Here is a 27,723-nt window from a genome sequence, read left to right as displayed (position 1 = left end):
GACATCTAAAGACATTGTGAAAATGGATATATTTTATGACTTTACACTATATCTATGCATAGAAGACTTCAACAGGACAGCTGAAGAAACCTGTAATCTGTATAAACTGTATTATTACTGCATCCTAACAATGGCTAAAGCTCAAATCAATCTTCACATATATACATTATGTGACTATGTCTTAAGTTTCAGCTTTTGCTATCAACCTGCTCAGAATTGCCTCAGCAGCCTGCAATTATTTTTCTCTAAGCCTTTGCCAGATCTTATTTGCACAAATGAAGATTCTTTCAAGTTTTGTCTTTCATTATGTGAGGATATCAGGCTTGATTTTGCCTGAGATTTTTTAGGTTTACCGAAAAAGATTTAAAAAAAAAACCAACAAAACAAACAAATGCAGACAGCCCAACCTACAAAGAAATGCTTAATGGACAAACTCTACCAACCCAATAAGAATTGACTCAACTCTCCAATTCAACAATCAACTTCTACTAAAATGGTTAAAGGTTAAATACTGGTTTCAACTGTTTACTTGAATTAAAAATAATGTGAGATACTGATTTTTAAAATTACACTTACTCTCTATTTTTGGCATTTATATTTATCATTATACATATTTATTTTTGTAAAAAGAGCAGCTTCCAAATTACTCCGTGTAATTATCTGTTTACTTGACATTTCTGAATTGTTTCTTCAGGGGCAAAACATTCAAAGCTGAGTAAATTCAATATTGTGTTCAGCTCTACTCCTGTATCACCTAGGTACATCCAAAAAAAATCTCACAAGAAGTGTAAAATATCGTATTTCTCATCCTACTGAAGCTTCACCATCTGTCAATGCTTTTTTCCTTCTGAAGTTGAGTGACAGTAGGGAAAAGGGACATAAACTTCTACCCAAGCAGAAAAAGTAGCCAGACAAATGAGCCAACCATTACAAATTATTTAACTATGTATTTTTCAGCAGACTATGAGTGCTGGGTCACCCAGGATGTATATCAAACACCACCTCCTTAGTGTCTCACCTCTAAGTGTGGAGGCTGCTGCATGATCTGTTGATACTGCTGTACTATCTGCTGCAGCTGAGCGTGCTTCTGCATTATTCTCTGATACTGGAACCCAACCCGCTGATGGGGGTGCTGCTGCCATTGAGCTGCTGCTGCTTGCAATTGCTGCAATCTCAAATCCTCCTCAGGGTCATCAGGAGGTTCAATATTGAGCTACAGAAAAAGGTAAATACTATAAATAAAGGAAAGTTGCTTCTGTCAGAAAAAAACCCACTCGGTCACTACACATTTTACAGGAACTTTCTCACTGTTCCTTACTTCATCACTCTATTTCAGTGCTCCAGCCACCCACAGCTTCTGGAAGGCTGATTTTTATCCCACCTTTTCTGAGTGTGAACACGTATTTTCTTAACGTGAACAGTCTAATCTAAAGGTTAGGCTGATGGCAATTAAATTATTCATATATAAAGAAATTACTGAGAGGAAAGAGATCAATGAAAATTTGTTATCTGCCACTCGCAGCAAATGTAATGAGAAACTGGTTTTCATGATGAGGAAAAGTAACTCCAAGTGCATTATTTCTGCCACTTTGTAGGAACCTGCATGCTGTAAGTTAAAGGGGAGCACATACTGTTCAAACATCAATCATGACCTCCATCTATTATACCGTAACTGTTACTGAGCATGCTGACAAAAAAACCTCTGTGCAAAATTCTTGGCTTTCAGACCAACTCTAACACACAGAGAGAAGGGGAGTCAGAATTCACAAAGTGCCAGAAAGAAATTAAGAAATAGTGTCTTAAATATAGCATTCCTCAGCTATCAGTACCTACCTGATTCTGCACTTCAATATCATGAGGTGTTCTCACAGACAACATTGTGGATGGTGCGGGGGAGTCAGCTCAGACTTGCTTGGTGCACGTGTGGGTGAACATGTAATTTTATAAACAAGAAGTGTATTTTCTAATTGGTGCAGCTTTAGCAATTTTTTTTTTAAGACAGCTTCACAACATTTAGTTATTGTTACAAAGTATACAAGAGCGTTTGATGGCATTAATTTTCCTGGGGTTTTGGCTCATCTAGGACACAAATGGAGTGGCATCACTCTACAAAGCCTTACCTGAGTTTCAGTGGATGTAAGAGAAGACTCGTCTTCTTTGGATGCGGAAGGCAGGGATTCATTAAGAGCAGGAGGTTCAGACTGCTGAGCTGAAGCACTCATTTTCTCTTCTTCAGACTTTGATCTCTGCTCATCCTTCACTACTGGACTTTTCATCTGCTGCTGTCCCTGAGCATGGGCTTTTGCCCTTTGCTGCAGGCTAAGCAGGTGCTGCTGGTACCAGTATTGCTGCTGCTCCTGTAATAGATGTAGATTTTCTAAGTTTCACAAGAAAAACAATAGAAAATCATTACTGATGGTTACTAGAATCATACTGTGGAAAAGTTTTTTAAATTGTTTTGAGGAAAAACTCACTTCTTCAGCAACAGTATTGCAATGGATGTCAGAAGATTAAATCAAAATTCATAAACCATTATGTGATGCACAGAACCCACAACAGAATTTACTTTTTACCCCAACAAGCTTACTATTCTATAACAATAGCAAACAATACTAACAAAAATGTGGAGCACAGGCAATAATAAGCAAAATTAATACAGACATGCTATAAGTACTGTGTTTATTGGTTTTAGAGCTTTTTATAACTAAGAACTACAGTAAAGAGAAAAAGAAGGACATGTACAGAAGAGATGAAGAGGATGGACAGACAACACAGACATCAAGTAGACTGAAAATGACAGCTGAGAAATTGTGGTAAAGACGTTTGAACAAAGCTATGGAAACAGAAGAATCAGAACCAGTATATAGTGAAGATTATGTATAATCTGAACTCTCATTAATCCTGAGTCATTCAACAGCTAAAGAGGGAAGTGGATATGGTTGCATCCCAAAAAATGATCCATTTAAGAAAAAATAAACTTCCAGTTTTAAGTATTTCAGGGTAGAATTAAGAGTACTCAAGGCAGATGACAGAAGCGTCAAAAAGTAAGCTGCCACTAACATAAAGAACAAAAGACTAGAGAAAAGTATCACAACACTTCAGCAGTAGCATCTTAAAGAGGCCTGAATAAGAACCAGCAGTTCTGTATATCAGGCATCAAATTAATAGAAAGACATCTGTGGGAGGCTACTCTTCACCTGACATGGTCTTGTGCCACCAGATACCTCTCCAAGGGCTAAAATTTTGTGGATTCAAGACATAGCTCAGAAAAATCTACATATTTTGAAAATAAATACACAATTTACAGCTAAGGCAGCTCCTGTATCCTAGGAAAGTACTGTTATACCCTTGATTTTCAAGTTGTTCTCTTAAAATCTGCTTTTAGTCCCTATCAAAGACAGAATGATAAAATACTCTAATTTTTGGTCTAACCCAGTGCAACCATTCTTGTGCTCTCAATTCTATTACCTCTGAGAATCTGTGACTGATCTCCATCCTTTATACCTTCTGTTCTTCCTTTCCATCCAAGCATGAACAGTTAAGAAAAAACACCTATACAAAGGCCAGTCAGAAACAGAAAAGAACCCAAAAGATGCAGGCATTTCAAGATAAAAGTGTGACAACATCAAAGCAGTAAGTGCTGTCTGATGAGATTTCTCAAAAGTGAATCACTCTGCCCATCTTAAACAGGTTTAGAAGAGTAACTTTTTGCTAGGAATCTACCTCACGCTCAGATCAGAAATGATGTTTTCTCTTGGAAGAAAACACAAATATGGAGCTGTTTTTTAAAAAAAACCAAACTTCTGTAACTTGGAAATTAGGTCAATGAAATGAGAGACTATGCTTCACAGACTTCAAATTGATCATGCAATTATTCCTGCCATGAATCTTTTTAACAAGAATATGTCTCAGAAAAGTTCCATAGTTTTGGGTGGAAGATATGCATTCACACTGCAGCACAGACTGTCAGAAACCTTTAACAACATGCTGAAATAAGTGCAACTCAAGGGAGGAGCATACTTTGCCAGCTATACAAAGCCTGATTCAATTATCCATCTCAAAAGGCACTCACTATAAGGTGACTTGTCATCATGGTGCTAGATGCTATGATGGGTGGGACGTGTTCTACTGCCACAAAATTGTTGTCTCCACAGATCCATCTTGTTTCCCCCTTATTCCACCAACTGGACATAGGGTTAGAACTCATATTATGACATGGGTTTTCCAGCGCTATGGTAATATAATTACCTATTATTTTCAGCAGATGAGTCTATGACATCTTTTACTGTGCTATCTGGGAAGTGTAAGAAAAGCAGAAAGGTAGATCTTTACAGCTTAGTTGTAACAAAACAGAAGTAGAAAATGTTTCATGATGAAGAATTCAGTTATTGAGTGCTCACCTCCTCACAATGACTTGTCATTCAACTGAACTTGTTATCTTTCAAGTCCAATTATAATCCTTAAGCCCATGGAAAACATGAGCATCAACACAGGCCTTTTCCCACCTCTGGCTGACCAAGAGACTAGGCCTGTTGCATTTTACAGGAACACTGAAACCACCACTATCAGCTCCTGGCCACAGGACATACCACCCAACACGTTAATGTGAAGTCCACACCAAAAGACTACTCCAAAGCTAACACAGGTGACCCTAGGCCATAACATACTACCTTTTTTGGGGGACAATATGCCCTTTCCAGGTGAAAATTGCAAAAGACTGGTTTAGCATCCTCTACAAAACAAAGGAGCTGTTCAAAGAGAGTAGCAGTCTGTTAAATGGTGAGGGGTAAAGCTGAGGTAGCTTTAACAGATGTAGGTAAATGCATATTTATGGATCCAGATGTACCCATGCATTCTTGGAGCAGGAAGAGTATCAGCAAGTTGAGGGAAGTGATCCTGCCCTTCTACTCAGCCCTAGTGAGGCCACACCTGAAGTGTTGCATCCAGTTCTGGGCTCCTCAACACAAGAGAGACTTGAACTCCTGGAACAAGTCCAGGAGTGGAGGGCAGTGAAGACAACCAAGGGAGTGGAGCATCTCTCTCTTATAAGAACAGGCTGAGGGAACTGGGACTGTTGAGCCATGTGAAGACAACTGAGAGGGGACCTCGTCAATGTACACAAGTATCTGAAGGGAGGGTGCCAAGAGGAAGGATCCAGGCTCTTCTTGGTAATGCCAAGGAACAAGGAAAGGGGCAATGGGCAGAAACTGATGCATAGGAAGTTCCACCTGAATATGAGAAAGAATTTTTTTACATGTAGGCGACTGAGCACTGCAACAGATTGCCCAGAAAGACTGTGGAGTCTCTCTCACAGAAGATATTCAAGAACTGTTTGGAATACACAGCCCTGTGCCACGTGCTCTGGGATGAACCTCCTTGAGCAGGGAGGCTGAACCAGATGACCCCCTGTGCTCCCTTCCAACCTTACCCAGCCTGTGATACGTAAACAAACAGCAGCACAAGTATCAGATGGAACATTAAGGAAACACCACAGTTATTTTAACTGGATTTGACAAGAATCCAGCAATTTAATCCAACTATATACCCATGGAAGAAACTACACTAAACTCATGATACTGTCAAGGCAAAGAACAGTATCTTAGACGGAAAAGGAAAATAATAAAACACCAACTCATGGCAAATTGCATAATATCTTCTGAGTTAAGAGAAAAACACTGATATATTTGTCTGCAGCCACTGTTACTGTGGGATGAGAAACAGAAATAAGTGCTTTCAATTGCCAGTCTAAACAATGGCTTAATAGGATACTACAAATGACAAATTACACTGTTTTTCTTCACTTGACTTTTCAGATTATTAAAAGGCATGAAAGCATCACTACACTTAGCTTTCCCTATTCCTTGTAGTGTAAAAACTTGTTACTCCAAATCCTCCCATTTTACAGCCTATGACAGCCAAAATTGTATCAGTCTGTTACAACAAAGTTATGACCAGGAAAATATCATATTCCTTTTGAATTAACACTGAACTGAACTGTGAATGAGAGCAAGCAAACTACTCAAGATAGAATCTGTTTGTATAAACACTCTTAAACCAGACAATGTAAACTTCAGCAGTATTCTGCTGCTTCCATGTATGCACTACAATAAAGAATTATTTGCAACTCTTCTGGAGATATTTTATCAATATTTTATCATTGACCTCAATAATTTAAGAAATCAACAAGCTTACTCAAAACCAAATTAACACCACTTTCTATGCATGACTTTTTGAGGTCTTTTTAAGTCTTGTTGTTATCACTGTAAAAGATCAATTAGTACTGTCCAAAACCTTCATAAAATTAAGTGAAATTAACTGAAAGCACTACTTTGCCAGGCAGTAATTGGCTATATGGTACCATTGTAAAAATGGCATGTCCCAGCAATCAGCAAATTTAAAGTGTCAGTGACTTCAATATGACACAATGGGATTTTTGTAAACCTAGCTTCAAATCAGAACTTTAAGATCAATTTACCAAAAAAATAGATTTAAATAAAGAAATTTCAAAGTATGCAGTTCAATTTTGTTCTTGCAGGTGGATCCCAATAAGATAACTCTAAACCCATGCCAAAGCCTCAGTGAATCTGCCTGACCCATGCACACAGCTGAGGGCCCCCACACATGTGCCTTGCTGTGCATGCTGAGCCTCAAGCCTGGATTGTCCCTGACAATGCAGATGAATGGTCCCATCAAGTTCACTGGAACTGGTCTCATTTAGGAAGTAAAGCACACAAACATTTTGCAGTGTTTTGGCCCTAGTGTACACATAAAAATCACACAGCTGTAACATTTTTCACTTCAAGGCATTTCAGAACACTTCCCTCCAATGCCCAATGCAATTTTATACTGGTAGATCAAGCACGTGTAGCACAAAATGTGGATCAAGTCTAAGTAGAGGGCAAGTACGTACTGCAACAGAAACATTTCTGCACCTTTAACCGTGTGTGATAAGACTAAAATACTCACAATTCTACACTGATCAGGCAGACAACTGCAACTCAACCCCTCAAAAGCAAGTGACATCCCGCAATGTGCATCAAGGAAACAGACTGCTGTATCTCACATCTGGCCAGACAAAGCCAACAGGGGTTAGGGGCGGGTGACACGCATGCTGTACTTTGGAATACATTCTCCAGAGACCAAAGCACGCTCAAGAAATGACAATTTGTTACATCCCTACCAATACCACTGGATAAATCAGTGCCACACTTCCACGGATTGCGTCCAAATCCTTTCAATATTATGCAAATATAGTGTGTTTATTAACTGCCCTTACTCGGGGACCTTTGCAACAGCCAGTACCCAGTGGCTCATGGCCACTGCCGCCCTGGCGACTCCCCGCTGCCAGCCGGGCGGTCTTACCTGGGGAGTCATGGTGGAGGGGTCCGGCTGCTCCGTGCCACCGCCCTCCTTGGCGGCACCTTGCGCGGCCTCCGGCTGGGCAGCGGCGGGCGGGGGCAAGGACGTCTGGGGCGGAGGGAAATGAGCCTGCGATGGCTTGACCGGGGGAGGGATGGAGGGGGCCAGGGCGGGCTGGGAAGGAGAGGCCTGGGAGGAGAGCAGGTAGGGCTGGGGATGTGCCATGTAGCCCTGGGCAGGAGGCGGCAGGTAGGGCTGCGAGGCGGTGGCCGTCGGGGGCTCCAGGTAGGAGGGCGGGGGCTCGGAAAAGGAGGGGGGCGGCTGGGAGGGCTGCGCCCGGGGCAGGTAGGGCTGGAGCGGCGGGGACTGGGCCGGGGGCGGCTGGGCGGGGGGCAGGTAAGGCTCGGTCTGGGGCGGCGGCAGGTAGGGCTGGGCGGGGGGCAGGTAGGGCTGGGCGCCGGCCTGCGGGGACTGCGGCGGTGAGGACAGCTCCATGTCCATGGGCACCGGCTCGGCGGGCACCGGCTCGCCCCAGTCGCCGTGCCCGCCCGGCGGCTCCTGCCCGTCGCGGTCCCGGGCCGCGGGGGGCGGCTTGCGAGGCGGTGGCTCACGGTGGGCGTACTGCTTCTGGTAGCTGCGCACCGGCGGCGGCACCGGTGGCACCGGCGGCGGCTGCTGCTGCCAGTCGGTGAAGGAGCCGGGCAGCGGCGGCGGCGGCAGCCCCGGCGGGGGCGGGCCCGGCGGCGGCGGGGGACCCAAGAGTACGGACTGCAGCTGCTTCTGGTGCATCTGCTGGAGCTGCTGCAGCTGGGCCAGGTGCTGCTCCTGCAGGCTCAGGAACCCCGAGGAACCGGCGGGCGGCGGAGCGGCGGCGGGGGGCGCGGGGCCCGGCGGCGGGTAGCTGGGAAGCGGCATCGGCGGAACGGCGGGAGGCGGCACGCTGGGGGGAGGGATGGGCAGCGGCGGGGGCGGGATGGAGGTGGGGGGCGGCGGGTAGTGCCCGGCCGCCCCGTACAAGCCCCAGGCCGGGTACATGGCGGAGCGCGGAGCGGACACAGGCCGCGGCGGCGGGCGGCGCACGGCGCCTGCGCGGGGAGGCCCCGCCCCCGCCGGGCAGTCGAGCGTGAGCGCCGCGCCAGAGCGCCCCGCTGGGCTGGTGGCAGCGCCGCCTAGCGGGCAGCTGCGGGACTGCAGCGCGGGGCCGAGGCGAGCCCGGAGCGACAGACATATCGCGCCCGCCCCGCTCCCCGGGCAGGAGACGGGACGGGGCTGGCGACACACGGGAGCCTCTGCGGGCCCGGCGCCGGGGTTTCCGTTGTGTGTAGGGTGCCGCCAGACCCTCCGTAAGCTAGGCCGTGTATAGCGGGCACGGCGCTCCCGAGGGCCGTGGTGTCCCTGGGGCGGCGGCGTCGGTGCCCTCGGTTACCCGCGCTGAAGCATGAGTTAAACAAACAAATACGTTCTGTAGGCAGTTAGCAATGACTTCTGCCAAGTGCTGACCTCCTGTGGCAGGGCAGAGGCGTGTGCGTGTGTGAATTCTAGTAGCTGGGCAGTGGAGCCTGGCGGCTACGGCACAGCGGCACGGCGGTGCCTCCGCTCCTTCTCCTCTACAAACACAGGAAGCCCGAGCAATTTTTGTCATGTCCAGTCTCTAGTTCACGCCTACTGAATCAAGGATCCCTGGCCAATGGAGAAAGGCAGGTGTGGAGGAAAGGTCCTAAAACTTTTCAGTCAGGAGAAATATCAAGAAAATCACATTGTTAGGTAGAGAAGAAGCTTTATCCTCTCTGGTGGAAAAGCTGGACTTTATGTTCATTTTTTGTTAAATTTCAGGAAATCCACAGAGGAGATACACCATGAATCTGCAAGAAAATATTTGACTAAATTCAACTGAGATCCAAATCTTTAAGAAAACTATCTTAATATTTACAGAACTGCCTTTTCTACTCTTTAGTATCCCTTCTTTTCATTTAGAGGTGATTATTGATCGTTTTCTATTTAGGATGGTCTGTTCAGATTTCTCTTGCAGTGAATATGACTTTCAGATAGCATTTGTATTTTTAGCCCTCACCTTACTGTTCATTATATTGTACTTAACATTTATAGACCTGAGTTCTATGGGCCAGTTGATTCACTAAGCTGTTGAAACCCTGTCCTTCCAATATAGGGAATTCCTGTTGCAAACATCCTTTAATTTATCCTCCCGATCTATTCACTCTATGGGAGGTCTCTTGTGATCAGTTTCCTAACAGTTATTTCCTGCAGGCAGGTCTCTCCTACTATTTTTGTTGTTTGTTGTGGTTACTCAATATTGTCAAGAGACTTGTTACTTCCCTTAGAGGGAATACATGTACCTAAATACTCTCAGGGGAACTGCTTTCCAGCTTACATTGTGGAAGCCAAAATGTAACTTCCAAAAAACTTGACAGATGCTTTTTCAATATTCAAATCTGGTTTGGGCTGCAGTACAGTTGACTCCCACCAGACAAGATACACTGGCTTTACCCAATCTTACCAAAATAGCAACCCTGTGAAGCTCACATTATGCCCTCTGATTCTTCTATTCAGAATATGGTATTTTTATTATTTTATTCTGTTCAGTCTGTAACATTAAAGGGTGCCATCATGTTGGTTTGGGTTAATTTTTTTTTTAAACAGCTCATGTTCTTTCTGCTTCTAAACACTACTATACCACATTTAGTTACCCTCAATTAACCAGTGTCACATCTTGGATCAGCAGCTTAAATTTCTTAATCTGGTAAGACTGTAGTAATCTTAAACCTTCTGGTGGCTCCAGAAAGGAGTAGAAATTATTTTCTACCATTCTTTGTATACGCTCAGATTTTTTTTATGTGGTTCTTGGTCTTCTGAAGCAATGGAAACTGGCTACATCAGGGGACAGGATATTAGCAGGGAGGCTGAATTCTTTAATTACTAAGAAACACTGCAAGCATCGGATATCTAAGTCTGTGCAGGTTTAAACCAACTGCCATAGTTGAGTCAGGAAGGAATTTCTCTTATGGTTTGGACTGACAGAGTTCTGCATTTGTAGGAACATCAAAATATTCTAGTTTACCAAACTCTTTCCTGTGACAATGATCTTTTCTCCTGTGACATACTGTAAGTTGGATCAGACACTGGGATCCCACTGTGTGCGTGGAGTAAACATTTTCCTCTGAACCAAGTGTTTGGTACACAGGTTGTCTGGCATTGCAGGAGAAGCACCCCATCATTCAGGTGGTCCTCTCCTGTCCTATTTATCTTCTGACCAGACTCTTCAAGTTAATAGCCAAGTTTTTTGTCTTCCCAATTATACTCAATTAATGAAAATTTCCTGATGAGTGTGCTCACTGCCAATACTTTCTTCTGCTCATCTTCCAACCCTCCTAACACATCTTTTGCAATTGCACTATACCTATTCCAGATTCCTCCTCCTTTTACTAAAACAAGGCAGAGTAAAAGGAATAAAAGATTTCACTAAATGAGCACATTTAGTTTGGTGCCTACCCATTGTTCATGCTAAATACATATACTCTCATGAAGTCCCTGCAAAAGGCATTCTGCTGGCAGGTATATGTTCCCCAAATTCATCAGGCTGCTATGCCTTTGACCTCTTCTGTGTCAGACTATTTTCAAATGTTACCCTAAGTGTCCATTCCTTTCTTCTTTCTTCTCCAGTCTCCTTCCATTTAGGTTAATTCAAGTGAAGTTATTTGCCCTCGAACAAGCCTAGTTAACTACTGACTCAAAGAAGTCTTTCAACTTCTTAATAATTTTTCAGAATTATTCTGAAAAGCAAGTTACAGAGATCTAATCCCACAACTGTTTCTCAGTCCTCACTTGACTAAACATGGGCTTCGATTGTTCATGACAATATACGATCATTAGCTTAAAGAAATACGGATTGGATTGAGAGAACAAAACTAAGGATATTATTTTTGAAACGTATGTATTATATACTAACTGTAAAATCTCTCCATTGTTGGCTACTTTCTTCCTGGCTAGAGGTGGAAAAAATTAATTTTGATTGTGATAGCCTGGAAGGTGCTAAATTTTCAAAGTGTCAGTATGCTGTTATTTCAGGGATGTTTAATAGGTGAGCCTGCAACAAGCAGAGATAGCACGAGAAGAAGGTCTGATGTGTTCCCCAAGTTTCCTGCAGTATCTGTAGAGGTATGGTGCTAGAAAGGAAGTTACCAGGATGTCAGAGCACTTCCCAAAGACAGGAAATTATCTTCACTGCGTGCTATCCTGTCCAGCATACAGACAGCTAAGTTCAGCTATTATGGAATTGTTAAGGTTGGAAGAGACCTCCAAGGTCATTGAGTCCAGCTATCAACACAGCACTGCCAAATCCACCACTAAACCATGTCTCTAAGCACCACATCCACACTTTAACATTTCAAGGCCCAGTAATTCTACCACTTCCCTAGGCATCCTGCTCCAGTGCTTGACCACCTTTTCAGTGAAGAATTTTTTCCCAATATCAAGTTGTGCCAATACCCATGGCACAACTTGAGGGCATTTCCTCTCATCCTGTCGCCTGTTATCTGGGAGAAGAGACCAACGCCCACCTGGCTACACCCTCCTTTCAGGTAGTTGTAGAGAGTGAAAAGGTCTCCCCTGAGCCTTCTTTTCTCCTGACTAAATGCCAGCTCCCTCAGCTGCTGCTCATCAGACTTGTGCTCCAGGCCCTTCCCCAACTCCACTGCCCTTCTCTGGACGTGCTCCAGCACCTCAATGTCTTGTCTTGTAATGAGGGACCCAGAACTAAACACAGGACTCAAGGTGCAGCCTCACTAGCACTAAGTACAGGGGGAGGATCACTTCCCTGGTCCTGCTGGCCACAGTATTTCTGATACAGGCAAGGATGCTCTTGGCCTTTGTGGCTACCTCTGTAGCCAAACCAGTGTAAGGGACTACAGGATAAAGCTCTTATGGTTTGGAAATTTTCTTAATTATACCAAGAATATAAATTTTCAGTCTTCTCCTGTACTACAGATCCAGCATTTTGGCCAGGAAGTGTGCTTTGGCATGTTGGCTCCTGGTGACCTTTTGCTCACCACACAGCAGAGATCCTAAGAGCAAATTATATTGCTGAAAATGAAGGAATAATGGAGGACATAGGAGAATGCTGAGTTATGGCTTTGAAATACTTTTCCCCCTACATTTCTTCATGTGGTTTAATAATTCCTTTTCCCTCCCTCCCTAACCACTTTCTTCCCTGCAACAAATTCTGCAGGTCTCTGGAAGACTCTTTATCTGCAACCATTGTTCTTATTCCTCCACAACAACTGTGCTCCCATCCCACATTAATACCTTTGCCCATTAGACACTTTCCTTCTTGTCTCTGATACATACCAAAAGTGATAAGGCTTTGAGGTGTATAGGACCCAAACAAACAGGAGTGAAAGACTTGTCCTGACCCAAGCCTGCCCTGCTCTCCACCACTCTAAATGCAAGAAAAGGACTGGGCTGCCAGCTAACCAAGTACAGAAAGAGCATTTTGAGAGGACACTTAAACAAACTTCATTAACTGTGCAGTTGAATAAAAACCTATCAATTCTGAATTAAAATCTAAACTGCTTTTCCATGGAAAGCCACCAACTGGTGCAGATCTGATGTCTTTTCTGCAGAATGAAGATTCTGATTTGACTGAACAGGTGTGAGGTAGCTTCTCAAAGGAATACCTGTCTCGGGTATACTCCAGGTGCAGCAGTAAGAAACTTTTAAAATCTCTTCTGGTTTTTCATTCTCAGAGTTGCATCATCAGTATTTAATTCAGAATGCTGAAATAATGTTTTCCAATGGTGCCGATGCAGAGCTAGGCACATTCTTGGTGCTGCTACCCTCTGTTTTCCATATGCTTCTCCCAGCTGTAGGTAACCAGACCAAGGCAGAGGACAGACGAATGAAACCAGACTCTTCAAAATAGTTTTTTCTTAGAAAAACAAGGTTAAGAAGTCAGTTTGGTGTTATCCACAGTCCTATGAGCAGAGTTCCAATAAAAGAACAAAGGAGGAGGGTAGAATCAGAAGGACCCTTATCCTGGCTCACAGTCTGGGCACTGATGGCTTGACTGGACAGGTTAGAATCGAGGAGCTCCATAATCATCTGGCATCCTCTCAATATTGTACCTGAGAAAGAAGGAAAACTTATGAAGACAACCTACTCCACATTACTCCCCTCCCCACTGTGGTGGTGAATCTACCCCCTCTTCCTCCTCAGGACTGCACTACCACCTCAAGGATCCCTGCTAGGCCTTGGCCTTTGTGTAATGAGTTAGGTGGTGAAGCATCCCTTGAGCATACCAGGAAGCCTTGCATGACTGAGGTGAGAACAGCACTGACTGTACTGGGAACTCCTGTTGCTGGTCTATGGTGAAGGATGAGATTGCCAGTCATCCTCTGACAATCCTATCTAAGTCGTGGCCTCAGTGGAATGGTAGCAATGTTACCAGAGTTTTGAAAACTCTAGTAGTTACAAAACTGGATTATGGCCAAGACATAAAATTTATGCCTGACTAAAAGCAATCATCTTGTGACCCTATAAGCAGTGGTCTTAAGTGAGGCCCTTAGAGTTTTCCTGGACTGCCATGGGCTGCACCAGCACCTCTCTCTGAGCAGAAAGGCTCTCGGTCTCAAGGCTGAGATGGTTGAAGGACCATCACTCAAGCCTTGCCTGTTGAGAAATGCAGAGACATCCCATTTGTTTCACTGAAGCTGAGAGGAATTTTTAACTGGTTCTTTTATACATTTACTTATACGTCTATGTCAGTGTGCAAGCATGTGAGTCAGCTGAAATACTTTTTACTGAGTATAGTATGAATATTGCTTCCTGAAAATATAATTAAGTCACTGTTATAATTGTAGTAAACCCTACTGAATCACTTTATAAATGTTAAATTAGTCAATGATTAAGCGCTTCCAAAATCTAATTAAGACAGAGACTGTTGACCAAGTCTGGGACTAAGATTGGATGCAGCTGCACCTGGATGCCCTCGGGAGTTTGGAAAGCAAGATCCTTACTGAACCTTGTAACTCATCCTTTGCACTTCTGGTTTCCACATTCTAAAGTGACTTTAAGTCAATTTTCCTTTGTATCTTTAATCCATGTAGTAACAGAATGAACCTTGCCATTAAGCTCTGTTAAAAGTCACACTGCTACAATCTCATACTAAAAGCTGCTTTTGCTAGTGTACCTTTGACAGTGATTCTTCAAGTGGACTAAATCATTCATTTGTGACACCCATGCAGCAACAGGCTTACAGGTAAACTGAATAGTCACTTGTTGCCTTTCTATCTGCAGCTCAGATCCCCAGGAAGAAAAATATTACTTCTGAAAGTAAAAAGTCTTCATAAGGTTGCTGTTATTTCTCACCTTAAACTCAGCAATCAGACATCTCAAAAACTCACCATCTCCAGAGAAGGAAAAACCCTGCAGTTTTGTAAGATCTGATTTAGGATTTAAGAGAGGATCACCACAGAAAATAAACCTTTAGACATTTGACTTATAATTCACAGAATCATTTCGACTGGAAAAGACCTCCAAGATCACTGAGTCCAGCCTTTGGCTGAATATCACCCTGAGAACTAGACCATGGCACTAAGTGCCATGTACAGTTATTTCTTGAGCACCCTAGGGATGGTGACTCTGTCACCACCCTTGGCAGCCTTTTCCAAAAGTTCATGGCCACAGTGAATAAGGAGAAAAGGTGTTTCGAGAGAAAAATCTTTTGAGCCACATTCTAATTACAGATCAGTTAAAACTCCACATATCTATAGCAATCAAGCTCCTAATTTCCAACATGCTGCACTAGTATCCTTCTGAGTTGGTTTGGTTTTTAGTTAAGAAGCTAATTCAGTCTCTCAGCTGAGGGTACACAAAGCTACTAAATAGAATATGGAACAGGAATGGTTCTTTTCTTCAAGAGCCTGTAGAATGTATTTATCTGGTAGTCCTGCTGCTGCTGGAAAGCAAAACTGATCTATGGAAACACTGGCCTCAAGGAAATCACTTCTTCAGATAAAGACAAGTGAACATGCAATAAAAATGGGTCTGTGACCAGTCTCTTCCCAGCAATAGCTGTACTTCTTTGTAAACACCAGGCCCTTTACTGCAACCTGCACTACAGACAATGAAGGAGAGAAGTACGTGGTGACAGAGTCCCTGTCAGACAAGGACTGCACTGGGCAGGATTCCTTCCTGTCAGGGGGCCCTTACCTGTGCCTGGAAATATACATTATGGGCACTCCAGGGATTTTTCGTATTCTCCGCTTGAGCTCTTTATCCACTGTGGCCACAATGTAACATTTGTGCTGCAAAAAACAGAAGGCAAGTCAGATTCAACACCAGTGAACCCCAGAAAGGAGTCATGGCTGACCAAACGTTCCTATTTAGTGAGCTCACTGAACACAACTGAACAAAAGGAGGCTGAGAGTCCTTAGCAAGGCATTTCCAGGACTTGTACAGAATTCCACAGTAGACTAATAACATCCTTCTGCCCATCAAAATAGACTCAAGAAATCTCTGAAACTCTGTCCACCCTTTCAAGCTGACAGCATTCCCATCCTAAGTGCTTCCTGATGCTGTCCTATACAACAAGAATGCTCAGGGAACATGATACCTTGCATCAAATAAACTTGTGTTAGAACTGAAAATGCCCCTTGGGGAGATTTTATAGTTACTCTGTGGGAAATTTAAGTCAGTCAGTAATTAGGAGGGTTCAGGAATTTTTAGTATGTTAGCATGGCACAGAAGACGTCAGAAGGGGAATACCTGAGTGACCCTCTGCACCAAGCAGTCATCAGCATAGGTTCCTTTGTGCATACATGGCAAGCGTTCAAACCGAGGGTCCTTGGCAATTCTGTCGGGACATAAAAAGCAGCATCACAGCAATCAGACCAGAGTACAGTAACACAGTATGGAGGAACAAGAACACCCCTTTCTGGGATATACAGAACACTTTTCTCAAAATAAAGGATGAAGGGATGGAGTAAATGGCAGACAAAGGTCAAGTGAAATGACCTGCAAAAAAACCCAATGCAGTTTGTCTTGTTATTATAGGCCAAGTATTTCTTAGTACCAAGTTCAGGACCCTGCAACAACCTAACCACCCTCTAGTGCAGGAGCACCAGTCACAGCAAATGTTTTTCATTTATTATATTAAAGAATTAAGTTCTAGAAACAGAGAAGAATACCCTGCACCTACCTTAATGCCACACGGTACTTCTGTCCTAACTTTTCAATTTCACCCATTACACAATCTGTGATACATGGAATACCTAAATGCAAAAAAAAGCCCACATTAAAACAAAGCAGTATTTATTCCCAGATCCCTACATACTGCCCACATGCCCTAGAAACATCATGGAGTTCTATCATGTATTACTTACAGTGACAACTGATAATGTTGCAAGGTGATGAAATGTAGAACCACCAAGTTTAATCATGCCATGGTAATTTTAGATTTTTAAGTTATTAGTATTCTACCTTTGCTGAGATTAGCATTTTAAAACTGTTACTTGACTGAAACCAGAGACATTGCCAGGGTTACCACAGCTCCATGATTATAGCACATATTCTTTTGGCAAGATTTCTGTTATTCTCAGATTGTGGCATGAGGCTGACAAAGCATGTTATGAGCACACTGTCACTGTGTGGTCTGAAGAAGCTGTGAGTGGTGCAGAAACTCACACTTGGCATAGAGACAGTCCATCATCGACTGCACTAGGTCCAGTTTGGCCTTGATGGAGAAGTTGATGAAATTAGTGTCAACCAGGATGTGGTAAGGGGGGCCCAGCTGTGTATTATATTGGAAGAACAAGCAAGAAGGATGCTGGGGCCTGCCAGGAAGACAAAGAATTCAAATCAGTGAATTGCACATAACATCACATCCAACCCTACAACTTACATAGAATGAAAGAAGGGTAATGAGCAGAAAAACTCATCAGGCCTCCTGCTGCCTCCCAAACACAATCCTTCGGTTTGGGGTGCCACTTCTTCTTCTGACAGTATCAGTCAGAAACACCCTCAGCTCCAGCCTGCAGTGTGGCCTGCCCTCCCTCCTTCCTCCTCTCCCTCCCCAGTGCTCCGGCAGCACTTACACCTCCCGCTCTTTGATGGCACTCGGGTCCTCCTTCTTCTTCACAGGGGCTTTTAAGCGATCCTTCTCTTTACTGCAAAGAAACACAGGTATTACTGGGGTACAGCGATGAGGAGGAGCTACCGGCGGCGGAGAGACCTGGGCCGGGACCTCCTCCCGCGCCTCCCGAGCGGGACACGAGGGCGCTCCAGCGAGCCCGGGCCCAGCCGCAGCCACACTCACAGGCGCTCATCCCGGAGGCTGATCATGCGCTTCATGACCGCGTACTTCCGCGCCTTCTTCTGCTTCCCCTGCAAGGACACGGACACACAGCCGCGATGAGCTAAGGACGGAGCCAATCCCAGCCCGACCCCCGCTCCCCGGCCCGCTCCCGGCTCACCATGCTGACCCAGCCGGCCCCGCCGCCGCCACCGCCGCGTCCCTTGTGCGTCACCGGGCCCCGCCCCGGGAGCGCGTCATCTCCGACTGCCAGCGCCGGGCAGCGGCGGCGCGGGGCGGCGACAGCGGGCTCGCGGTCGTCGTCGGAGACCACGGTAACAGCAGTAGCGCGTTCCCTCCCCGCCGCCTCGGGCCCTGGCGCGGGGAACGGGCTCCCGGGGCGAGGGAGCTGCAGCCGCAGCCCTGCCGCCCCGTCGCGACGGGCGTCCCCCGGGGTGACGGCCCCGCTGCCGGCCCGGAGCACCCGCGGTCGGCCTGGTACAACCGCGGCGGGGGCCCCGCGCAGTCGGCGCGGATGGCTTCGGGAGGGACGCGGCGGGGCCGGGCAGGGCCGGGGCTCCCGGCGAGCGCGAAGGGCCGGCTCTGCCTACCAGGCGGCGGCCTCCGGCTCTTCACTTCGGCTTAGGCTGGCCGTCTGCGCGGCGCTGCGGGGCACAGGGGGCACGCCGGTAGGTGGGGGCGAGCTGGCGCCTCTGGAAGGACCGTGGAGATTGGTGGCCCCGCCGAGCCCACCGCTGCCGCGGGCTGGAGGGGAAGCCGCAGCACACCAATCGCTCTCCTCCCCGTCTTGTTCTCTGTTCAGCAGAGCCGGGACGGTACGCAGTTCTTCAGCCCACTCACTTGAGCTTGCTGGACTGTTTTGGTTTTTTAAGAGCTAGTGTGGTAGTGCTGTTGTTACGTTCTGGCTTATGAACTTCTTAATGAAAAGCAGTGGGTTGTCATTATCTTTAGATCTTACCTATATTTGTGATCAGAAGTCTTAGCGAATGAGCATAATGTTAGCTGTACTTTATGCAGCCATAATGATGTAGTCTGCAAAATGTCTTTTCTGCACACGAACAGAAATGTTCTCCAAGTTCTCGGGCTGGTCCGGGGTACTTGGTTTTTTGTGCCCTGTGCAGGGAAGGGAGAAAGAAAGGCCTTTCTCATGAAAGCTTCTAGGATTAGTGAGATCTTGTAGCTGTTGGTATCTTCCAAATACAATCGTTTTTATCTGATGTGCTGGTCAGAAAAAGCAGCCAGTGAGGAATCACTCAAGATTTTTGTTCTCTCAGGAGTGGTGACCTCTGTAGAACTGTGATTGATGCTCTGACAATGAGAAAGAAAATGAGATTGAAAGAAAAACTGTATTTATTAGGAAAACCACAGCTGAGCTTTCCACCTGAGTGATCACACCTAGCTTAACTGTTGGTTGAGGAAATACAGTAGGTAGAGCTCTCATTATGCTGTTCAACCGACCCTCAGTGGTTTGGGAAGATAAATAATTGAGGAAGAGGGGGGTGATCTGCTTTCCCCACTGATGTGCAGCATGGCAAGTGGCTGAATTTTGTCCTGGCTCAGGAATCAGATTTGGGGTCAGGATGAGACTGCCTGAAAGTTGCCATCTGGCTGTCTTGCTGTGTTTGAGAACAGGAGGAGCTGACAGCGCTGCTGGTGGTTCATTTGCAATGAAAAGGCCTTAGATTTAAGCGGTTGACAGAAGTCTCTTTTTTGTTTGTTTGTTTTCCTGTTGCGGCTGTTTTATATAGCTTGTATGTAAATGCATATGACAAATTCGGTCCCTACTAAGAGAATGACTCTTTTGTGTAGACACTGACCATTGATGCAGCTTTTGTCCTTGACAGCTGATACTGGATCCTGCTTAGTGCTTTTTGTGCTGACTTTTTGGTTTTCCGTGAATGTATTTTAAAGTTAGGTTCTCATGGGCATTCCTGTTTGTTGGTTTGTGCCTGCTTTCCTTAAGAGGTAAGGAAAATACTCCTTTTAAGTAAGAAAATACTGTCTCTTTCACTAGAGAATAGTCATCTGCGCGTGGCATGAGACAAACATGCCATTTGTGGTGGACATTTGTGCACATGGATTAGGGAGATTCTGCTCAGAGATAAATGGTTCTCTTATCTTGATTGGATGAGGTAGTATTAACCTGCAAAAAGGCTTTAAAACAAAATTAAAGGCTTGTTGTTAAGAGAAGAATGGCAATTTATCAGTGCACCAAATAAAATCAAGAGGCACAGCAGATTTCCTAGGAGCTCAGTACATCTGTTCTGTATATGGTGCCCCTAGCTGGTTTTGTAGCTGTAGCCACATGAATGTGCCATTACTATGTCGCAGTTCCTTTTGTGGGTGTTACACTTGTGCTCCCTTCTGGTGCTCTGCTCTGTGTTCCTCTGGCTTCAACAGCAGCAGTAACACAAACTAAATGTATTCCAATTACTGAACTTCCTTTCCATGCTGACTTGAGGAAGCAATGGCACTAATGCAGTTTGTTTTATGATTCCATGCTGTCCACCCTGATTATGCCAGTACCTCTCCTTGAGTCAAACGAAGGTGAAGCTTTCAAATCCCCATTTTCCCTGCAGGTGGCAGGAGACCATCACTTGCTCTGTTCTTGGATCAAGATTTCCAAGACCTGTTGGATAATTCAGCACCTTTTTTTCCAGCCTAGCTATGATGGCACCTTATATTGCCACTTTTCTTAATTTATTTCCCAGATTTTTACCCAGCAGTCCTTAGCACAGATACCATTTTAATTCACATCTGCATTCTGCTAAGTGAGTGGCAGTGTATCTTGGATACCACCTACTTGCAGCTAGGTTCTTTACCTCACTGTCTTCCAGCTGCAAGAGCACCCTTAAAGCTGCTGGCAGTGAGTAAGCTGGAAGGAAGTTGATTGTATAACAGCCACTTCATCTCAGGTGACCCCCTGAGTTGGTGTCTTTTTTACCACGTCATGTAGGGATAATAAAATGACAAGTTGCTATGCTGATTAATTAACATAACTGAGATAACTGATGTGTCCAGCAAGTTCAAAAATTCTGCAAACCAGATCAAGAGATTCAGGTTCCAATAGACTTAAAAAACTGTGAAGTTTAAATGATGGATCTTTCTGTGCTTGAAAGAGAGGCTGTGTGACCTATGGTGTGTCTCACAGAAGGGAAGGAGTTGTGGAGTGAAGCAAAAATAGCTTGAGTAGATGAACCCACAGAGGCAGCTTCGTGGGTTTTTTGTGGTGTGAAGAGACTGGTTCTGGAAGATGCTGGAGGGAGATCTTGTAGATTCCTAATATTGATAAGTTTCTGTGAAATTCCCCAGCTGTGTGGGGAGCAGTCACACACCTTACGCAGGCAGGCCAGGATGGAGCAGAGCTTCAACCAGTCATTTGTAGCACATCTTGGATATGTACTGTGAAATAACTGAAATACCAAGGAAATTGCTAGGTCTGTGGTCCTTAACACACAGAAATGTATGAGTTTAGAAAACTCATAACTCCTAGGCTTTACCTAGGAGGAGAATTAGAATTTATGCCCTGGGGACTGCAACACTGTTGCAGTGAGGAAAAGTAGAGGAAGGAGGAAAATAGATGAGTGGGTGGGACTTTCCTTGAGACGTGGGTGAGAAAAAGATGTGAAAATCTGGCTGTTTCTGCAGCACAGGGAAAAAACTCTGGACAGGTTTACTAGTTGATTTTCATGTGTGTTAGCTTAGTAAAAGTGTGCAAAGGCAGCCAAATCTGTATGATTATTGGCATGGAGGGAAATAACAGCCATCTGAAGAGGAAGGCAGAGGAGGGGGAACTAAGGAAGAAGTGACAGCTGAGGTGGTGGCATGGCAGGCGGGAGGAGCACATCACATCCCCAGAAGAGGTGACTATCTTAACAGACAGCTGCCTTGGTGAGCCTGGCTCTGTTTTTTCCATTCTCATTCCTTTAGGTAATCTGTGCTCTGAATGAGCAGATAATGATTGTGTAGGCTCTGTGGTGTTTCTTCTGGCATGTGTCCTGGTTTTTGTGGGCTGCGTCAATCCTTGCTGTTAAATTTTAATTTCTTTTATCTCAATCCTGACAGTAAACTGTAATTTAGTGGATAGTGCTGCTGAAGCTGAAATCCCTTATAAGGATTTCAGTTTCCTGAATACCTAAAACAACAGTACCAAACCCAAAATCTAGTTTGCTTTGTGGTTCAAGAATTCAGAACAACTTTCTTTTCTTTTATTTTGAGGCTTGACTAAAAATAGTCCTTTAAATCTGGGCAAAATCGTTTTGAGAATAGTATATAGCATTTTGTTGGGTATGAAGACTTGAAGGGCTACCTGATTATAGAATGGTTTGGCTTGGAAGAGACCTTAAAGAAGGAATCATTTGATTCCAACTCCCCTGACATGGGCAGGGACTCCTTCCACTGGACCAGGTTGTTGAAAGCCCCATGCAACTTGGTCATGAACACTTCCGAGGATGAGGCAGCCACAACTTCTCTGGGCAACCTGCTCTGGTTCTTCACTATACAGTGGGCAGTTCTTCATTCTCTCAGTCCCTGCATTTGTCTTCTGTGATTTGGTTGGTGTGGCTGGAGCAGTTGCTGGCGAAGACTGAGGGAGAAAAGAAAAGTTGTTGAGTACCTCAGCTTTCTCATTGTCCTGGGTAACCAGGTCTCTGTTTCCTTCTGGAGAGGGTACATGTTTTCCCTAGTCTTTCTTTATCACCAATGTACCTATAGAAAATTTTCATGGTGCCCTTGATATCTCTGGCAAGGTTTAGTTCTATCAGGGCTTTAGCTCTTCTAACCTGATCCTTGGCTGCTGAGACAGTCTCTCTGTATTCCTCCTAGGCTACCAGCTCTTGCTTCTATCTCTATGAAACCTGTGGAGGCAAGGATGTGTTTTGTTCCATCTTGAATGTGCTAGTTTCAGGGGGTCATGTAATGAAATGAGATTGTGACAGATAGAGGTTGAGGATATGGTGAAGCTTTGCACCTCATCAACAGTGGCACTTTTATAGCACCTCTCATGGATTTGGTGTCTAGTAATGCTCTTGCATCTTGCACCTCTCATGTGTTTCTGCTTGCTAGATTTATCCACAATGTAGACATCTAACGTTTCTCTCTTCTTTTTTTTTTTTGCTTTTCCAGGAAAGCTAGCAAACTGCAGGCTAAAGGAAACAGCACTGCAGGACAACTCTTTTTTCCACAAAGAGGAAGAAACTGCAGTGCTCAAGTCCTTATTTAGCAGCAGTGATTCTGTGATGCAAGTTCCAAGAGTTACTCTTTCTGTGATAATCTTCTCTATGGCCTCTTCTTGCTGATGTCTGTCCCAGTTCTGGGCCCAAAGCGGAAAGATGCTGAAGAATGGGTACCCTCTTTTTGGCTTTTAGAACATGGGCACTTGTGTAAAGGTATGTGATTGCTCTTTGGTTGGAAGGCTGGACTATGTGCCAAGGCCAGCAAAGGGGATTTGCTGGGCTAGAAAGTCATGGCTGTTGTTGGGGGGAAGTACCTGGTTTAAGCTTTCTGCATGCTGATGTCTGTTATTGCTGCTGTTGAGATAACTCATGAATAACTCCCCTTTTGTGTTTGTTTAAAAAAAAAAAAAAAAGGCAGCTTGAATGCACAATGTAGCTTGTCACTAACTGAATGGTGACATGGTGAGCTATATTGTATGCATTACTGTATGCCAAATCCTTTGTCTTAATTGTCACACACGTTCCTTGCTGCTGCTCTTGTTCCATCTGTCAGCTACGTCTTATCAACCCCACAGCATGTTGTTCTGGGTGTGGTATTTTTACTACATGTTTGTTTAGCAGTCCTCTCAGTGAAAACTTGAGTCTAGATTGGTGTCTCTTAAAATTGCTGTGAACTTAATGGTGTACAAACAAAAGGTTTTAGCTTTTGTGTTGATCAGTGAGAGTTTCAGCAGAGAGGCTCCACTTCGCAGAAGTCAGAAGGGGACTCTTTTCCAGTTGCATTCATGTGTTCTGTAGTAGACTTGCAGGGCAAAAATATATTCACCACTGCCCTAGAAGGATTTTGTTTGTTCTGAACAAATGGAGATGGTCTTGTCTGCAACTCTTTTATTCCATAGCTTTTTCTTCCAAGGTTTCTGGCTAAGGTTCAGCTTCTGTCCATTTTGGTGGTGGCTCTGTAATGTATGCTTTCATATCAGAGTAGAAGATAACTTCATGGCTTGCAAATAGGTGTGTCAGTTTGGATGAGTGGCTTTGGCCACTGTTGTTGGAGTTGGTGATCCTGCAAAAAGTATCTCATTCCTGCAGAGCCTTACCCAGAGCCTCCTCTCACTGTTTTCAGAGGGATGATACGTTGTCCTTCTTACAGATCCCTGAATCGGAATCTGTGACGGAGGGAGGACTGTTAATTGTAGCATGTTGTGCTTTTCGCATATTTCAATCTTAGGGAATAATGCTTTAGGGATGTCCTTGGAGAGGAAGACAAGTGATCAATAGGCATTTTTTTCTGAGGAACCATAGATTAAATTTAGTCCAGTGTGTGTGAGGGAGTCACTGGACTGGACTTGGCCTATTTTGTGTTCTAGATGCAGCTGTGATCCTCGGCTGTGTATCTCACCGAAGGGACCTGATGTTTTACATTATTGGTAAGTGAAGGAAAGGCTGCCACTGTATTTGATGACCTCTCCATAGGCTTTAGAAGGGTTTTTAAAAACCTTTGATTTAATTTTAGTTCAGAGTTTACCTAACAAACATGAAGTTACTGTCACTCCACACTGTGCCCTCCGTCTGGCAGACTTGCCTCTAGACCATTCTTCTTGATCCTGAAGTCATTTTGTTAGCCTAATTCCTAAGCCATCCCCTTACTTTTTCTTCCAAGAACTAGTGGAGGGTTGTTGCCTCTGTGATGCTTCTTAATCCAGCCATAATGTAATGTGCAGAAGTTGTCTGCTTATCTGTTTCCCTTAAAGGAATCTCTGTAGTTCTAGCTTGCAACTTGAAGGGAATTCCATGTCTCTGTTGGGATGTCTGCAAGCCTTACCTGAGACTCTCTACCACCTTTAACTATTTCCTTTGTTTGCGGTCATTTGCAGAGTTTTAAGAGACTTGATATTTTCTAACCTTACTTGTATCATAACACAAACCATAAACGTTCACACAATAGCATCTGCCTTAAATACCTAATTTGCATTTGAGTAAAATTCCATTAACAGAAAGGCATCTTTGGCTGATGCAGAGGGGATTTTACAGCCTGACTCAGCCAAGAACCTTGGCTTCTGCAACCACTCTTTGTTCTCTCCCTGCTGCAGGTGGGATCACAGTATCTGTTGTAGCTTTCTTCTTCACCATTAAGTTCCTCTTTGAGCTTGCCGCACGTATAGTCAGCTTCCTTCAGCATGAGGACCGGGAGCGCCGAGGGGAGCGAACTATTTATGACTACGTGCGAGGCAACTACCTGGATCCCCGGTCCTGCAAGATCTCCTGGGATTGGAAGGACCCCTATGAGGTGGGCCATAGCATGGCCTTCCGAGTGCATGTAAGGCAATATTTTTGTTTCCATGCGGCTTTGTGGGCAGGAACAGAGGTCTGAGTTAGGGGTGGGCTCTTCAAATGTTTTTTTTTATTGTTGGGGCTAAGCCAGATGTAATTGAGGGTTAAGTAACTGGCAAACTATCTGTTTTTGCCTTCTGCTATGTTACAATGTTGCAAAACTCTGTAAGTGTATATTTGAGGTTTACACTTCTAAGGCCTAATCTTCCTCTCTTCAGAATCCTCTGAAGAGCCAGAGGAGACCCAAGTTTGCCCTGACTGCTGCTTCCTTTACTGGGAAGTGATTAGGCTGAGCCTTGCCTTCAGCAAATGTGGTGCTATCTTTTGGTTGTGCAGCTGAAGTTGAGGGTGTGGGAATGGGCATTTTATCAACCCAAGAGCTGTAAAGCTTCGTGGCCACTCCCCATTAACTGCAAAATGGATTGTTATTCTGTCAGACCTGGAAAAGCCTGCCAAGGACTCTTGTTTCCCTCTAATCCCAAAAGGCCAAGTGTAGAGGAAGTAAGCTGAGTGAACACAGAGAGTTTGAACCTATGTGGAGAAAGTTTGAGCAACTTGAAAGGTTTTGCTGGGTTTATGTGCCTGTCTTTCTATCTCACCTTCCCATCCAGGAGGGTATCAAAATAAGAAGAAAGGTTCAGCTAGGTTGTCATACCCATCCCTCTTGGGAAGGTCTAACTCCAGGGTGCAGGCAGTGAAAAAAGCTGGGGGAAAAGGGACTTGTTCTGTTCCCATTATTTAAATTTATTTCCTTCACCTTGTTGACACTCATGAGCCTTTCCACTTCATGCTTGTGTGCCATTTGCCTGGCCCTTTATTCATCAACAGTAGCTTTGCATACACTAGTTTCTCCTGATGTCACTCAAGATGCAAACGACTTCAGGCCCCACACCCTCCCTTACCTTGAAATAGGGAATAATAGTAACTTTTTCCTGACTGCATTCTGCTGATTGGAGATGGTAGGCAGGCTCTGGCCAGCAGGCTGCTGGCTCTTGAAGAGCCATGCATATAGAGTTTCAAGGTGTAATTCTTTCCTTGTAAGGAACTAGTGGTTGAGGTATGTTACCTTCTGAAATTGTCTAGGAGATCACTTTGGTGATTGAGCTGCCTGTGATTTTATCTAACATGTTGTTTTCATTATGATGCTTCTTAGCAGTAAAGACTGGGTCAGCTCCTTAGGTCAGCATCTTCATCACACTGTTTTCTGTAACAAATTGGTAAGAGTTTTTTTCAGAGCTTAGCTGTACAAATGAACAAGATCTGCTTGTTTCTCTGAAAGGGTATGGCTTTACTTTTTTCCTTTTGCTAGTGGGTTCTCATGATTTCTGCTCTGATATTGCACTACAAGTGCAGATGGGAAATGCCTAGAGGCATGTTCTTTTCAGGGCATGCATCTGAACCCCAGCACAAAAGAGAATGGGGCTGTTCAATGCCCACTTGTCCTTGTTCATTTTGGAGAGCACAGTCTGTGTGACAGAGCTGTCTATTAATTACTTTTCCTTTTCTGAACTGAGGTACTTGCCCTTTCCTAAGGCAACTTGTTTTCTCCTCCTCTGTGCGCTGTATGTTTTTGCTGACCTGGACTTCTCTGTTTCCCATGCAGTTATTCTATAAAAATGGGCAACCCTTCCCTGCTCACCGACCTGTGGGGCTGCGAGTGCACATCTGCCATGTGGAGTTAGCAATTGATATTCCTGTAACCCAGGAAGTTCTTCAAGAGCCCAATTCCAATGTGGTGAAAGTGGCTTTCACTGTGCGCAGGGCTGGGAGATATGAAATCACTGTAAAACTCGGTGGCTTGAATGTGGCCTACAGCCCCTACTACAAGGTTTTTCAGCCAGGTAAGATCTAAGTGGCCCTGTAATGATTCAAAGTAGATTTGGAGGTCTTGGAGGCCCTTAGGTAAATGTGTTTCCAGCTAAAATTGGTGGGTGACAGGGAAAGGGTTACCCTTCACTGTTGTCCTCCTGCCATGTGTGGATTCCAGCAACAGACCCATGAGTAAAACATACTTGTGACTACCAGTACATAACAAAACAGAAACTGCTTTATAGAATAAGTCATTAGTGCTACTTAAAATCCCTATCCACTTCTGTCACGTTCTCCATTTTGTAGTAACTTCTTCATAATCCATCTAGTAGTCAGAGAGTGTCTTTTGTGAAAGTATTGAGTAATTTGTATCTGAGTTGGAGATGCTGTCATAATTTGCCTCTTTTTTCTGAACACCCTACTCTATTCTTGTAAGCTTCTGGAGCAGTTGATACCTTTGATTACACACTTTGGTAAAAACATTTCCTTTTTATCCATCTAAAATTTGTTTTCTTCTACTTCTGTTTTTTTGACCCCACTTAGCTTCTTTTATATTTCATGTACATGCCATTGAAAGGACCTCTATTCATTGCTTTGTGAATACATACAAAGCTTGCTAAAACATCCCTTCAGAAAGAAGAAGCTTAGGTTTAACCCAGATAAATTTTGTTTGGTAAGCTGCATTTGCAGGTTTTCTTGGGTGTCAGCTAGCTTATATTTTGTATA

The 27,723-nt window shown here is 44.5% G+C and overlaps 3 protein-coding genes across 9 annotated transcripts in view; 1 reads left to right on the top strand and 2 right to left on the bottom strand.

Annotated features, from left to right (window-relative positions):
* YLPM1 (YLP motif containing 1) overlaps positions 1-8,394 on the bottom strand; it is a 35,648-nt gene extending 27,254 nt beyond the window's left edge. For all 5 annotated transcript variants that reach the window (XR_007777651.1, XM_030239880.2, XM_050974845.1 and 2 more), the window contains exons 1-3: positions 7,363-8,394; positions 2,121-2,357; positions 1,019-1,213 (exon numbers count right to left, since the gene is read on the bottom strand). Coding sequence is in view for 4 of the 5 variants with exons in the window: in XM_030239880.2 (XP_030095740.2) it covers positions 1,019-1,213; positions 2,121-2,357; positions 7,363-8,394 (1,464 nt within the window). In the remaining variant the exon portion in view is untranslated. The remainder of the gene's footprint in view (positions 1-1,018; positions 1,214-2,120; positions 2,358-7,362) is intronic.
* Positions 8,395-11,291: 2,897 nt separating this feature from the next.
* FCF1 (FCF1 rRNA-processing protein) lies at positions 11,292-17,919 on the bottom strand. Its single transcript, XM_009101886.4, has 8 exons — positions 17,844-17,919; positions 17,687-17,754; positions 17,466-17,537; positions 17,056-17,204; positions 16,571-16,643; positions 16,138-16,225; positions 15,583-15,677; positions 11,292-13,496 (listed from the first exon to the last, which is right to left on the bottom strand). The coding sequence occupies exons 1-8, from the start codon at positions 17,844-17,846 to the stop codon at positions 13,448-13,450; spliced, it is 597 nt and encodes a 198-aa protein (XP_009100134.1). The 5' UTR covers positions 17,847-17,919; the 3' UTR covers positions 11,292-13,447.
* Positions 17,903-27,723, top strand: part of AREL1 (apoptosis resistant E3 ubiquitin protein ligase 1) — a 24,457-nt gene continuing 14,636 nt past the window's right edge. For 2 of the 3 annotated variants that reach the window (XR_007777646.1, XM_018907404.3), the window contains exons 1-5: positions 17,903-17,997; positions 22,808-23,070; positions 24,225-24,284; positions 24,948-25,174; positions 26,792-27,029. Coding sequence is in view for 2 of the 3 variants with exons in the window: in XM_018907404.3 (XP_018762949.1) it covers positions 22,980-23,070; positions 24,225-24,284; positions 24,948-25,174; positions 26,792-27,029 (616 nt within the window). In the remaining variant the exon portion in view is untranslated. The other variant, XM_050974751.1, reaches the window with a different exon arrangement.

The sequence above is a fragment of the Serinus canaria genome, chromosome 5 (assembly GCF_022539315.1).
Source record: "Serinus canaria isolate serCan28SL12 chromosome 5, serCan2020, whole genome shotgun sequence".
NCBI lineage: Eukaryota > Metazoa > Chordata > Aves > Passeriformes > Fringillidae > Serinus > Serinus canaria.
Note: the sequence above shows the minus strand (reverse complement) of the source record. Positions and strands in the feature narration are given on the sequence as shown.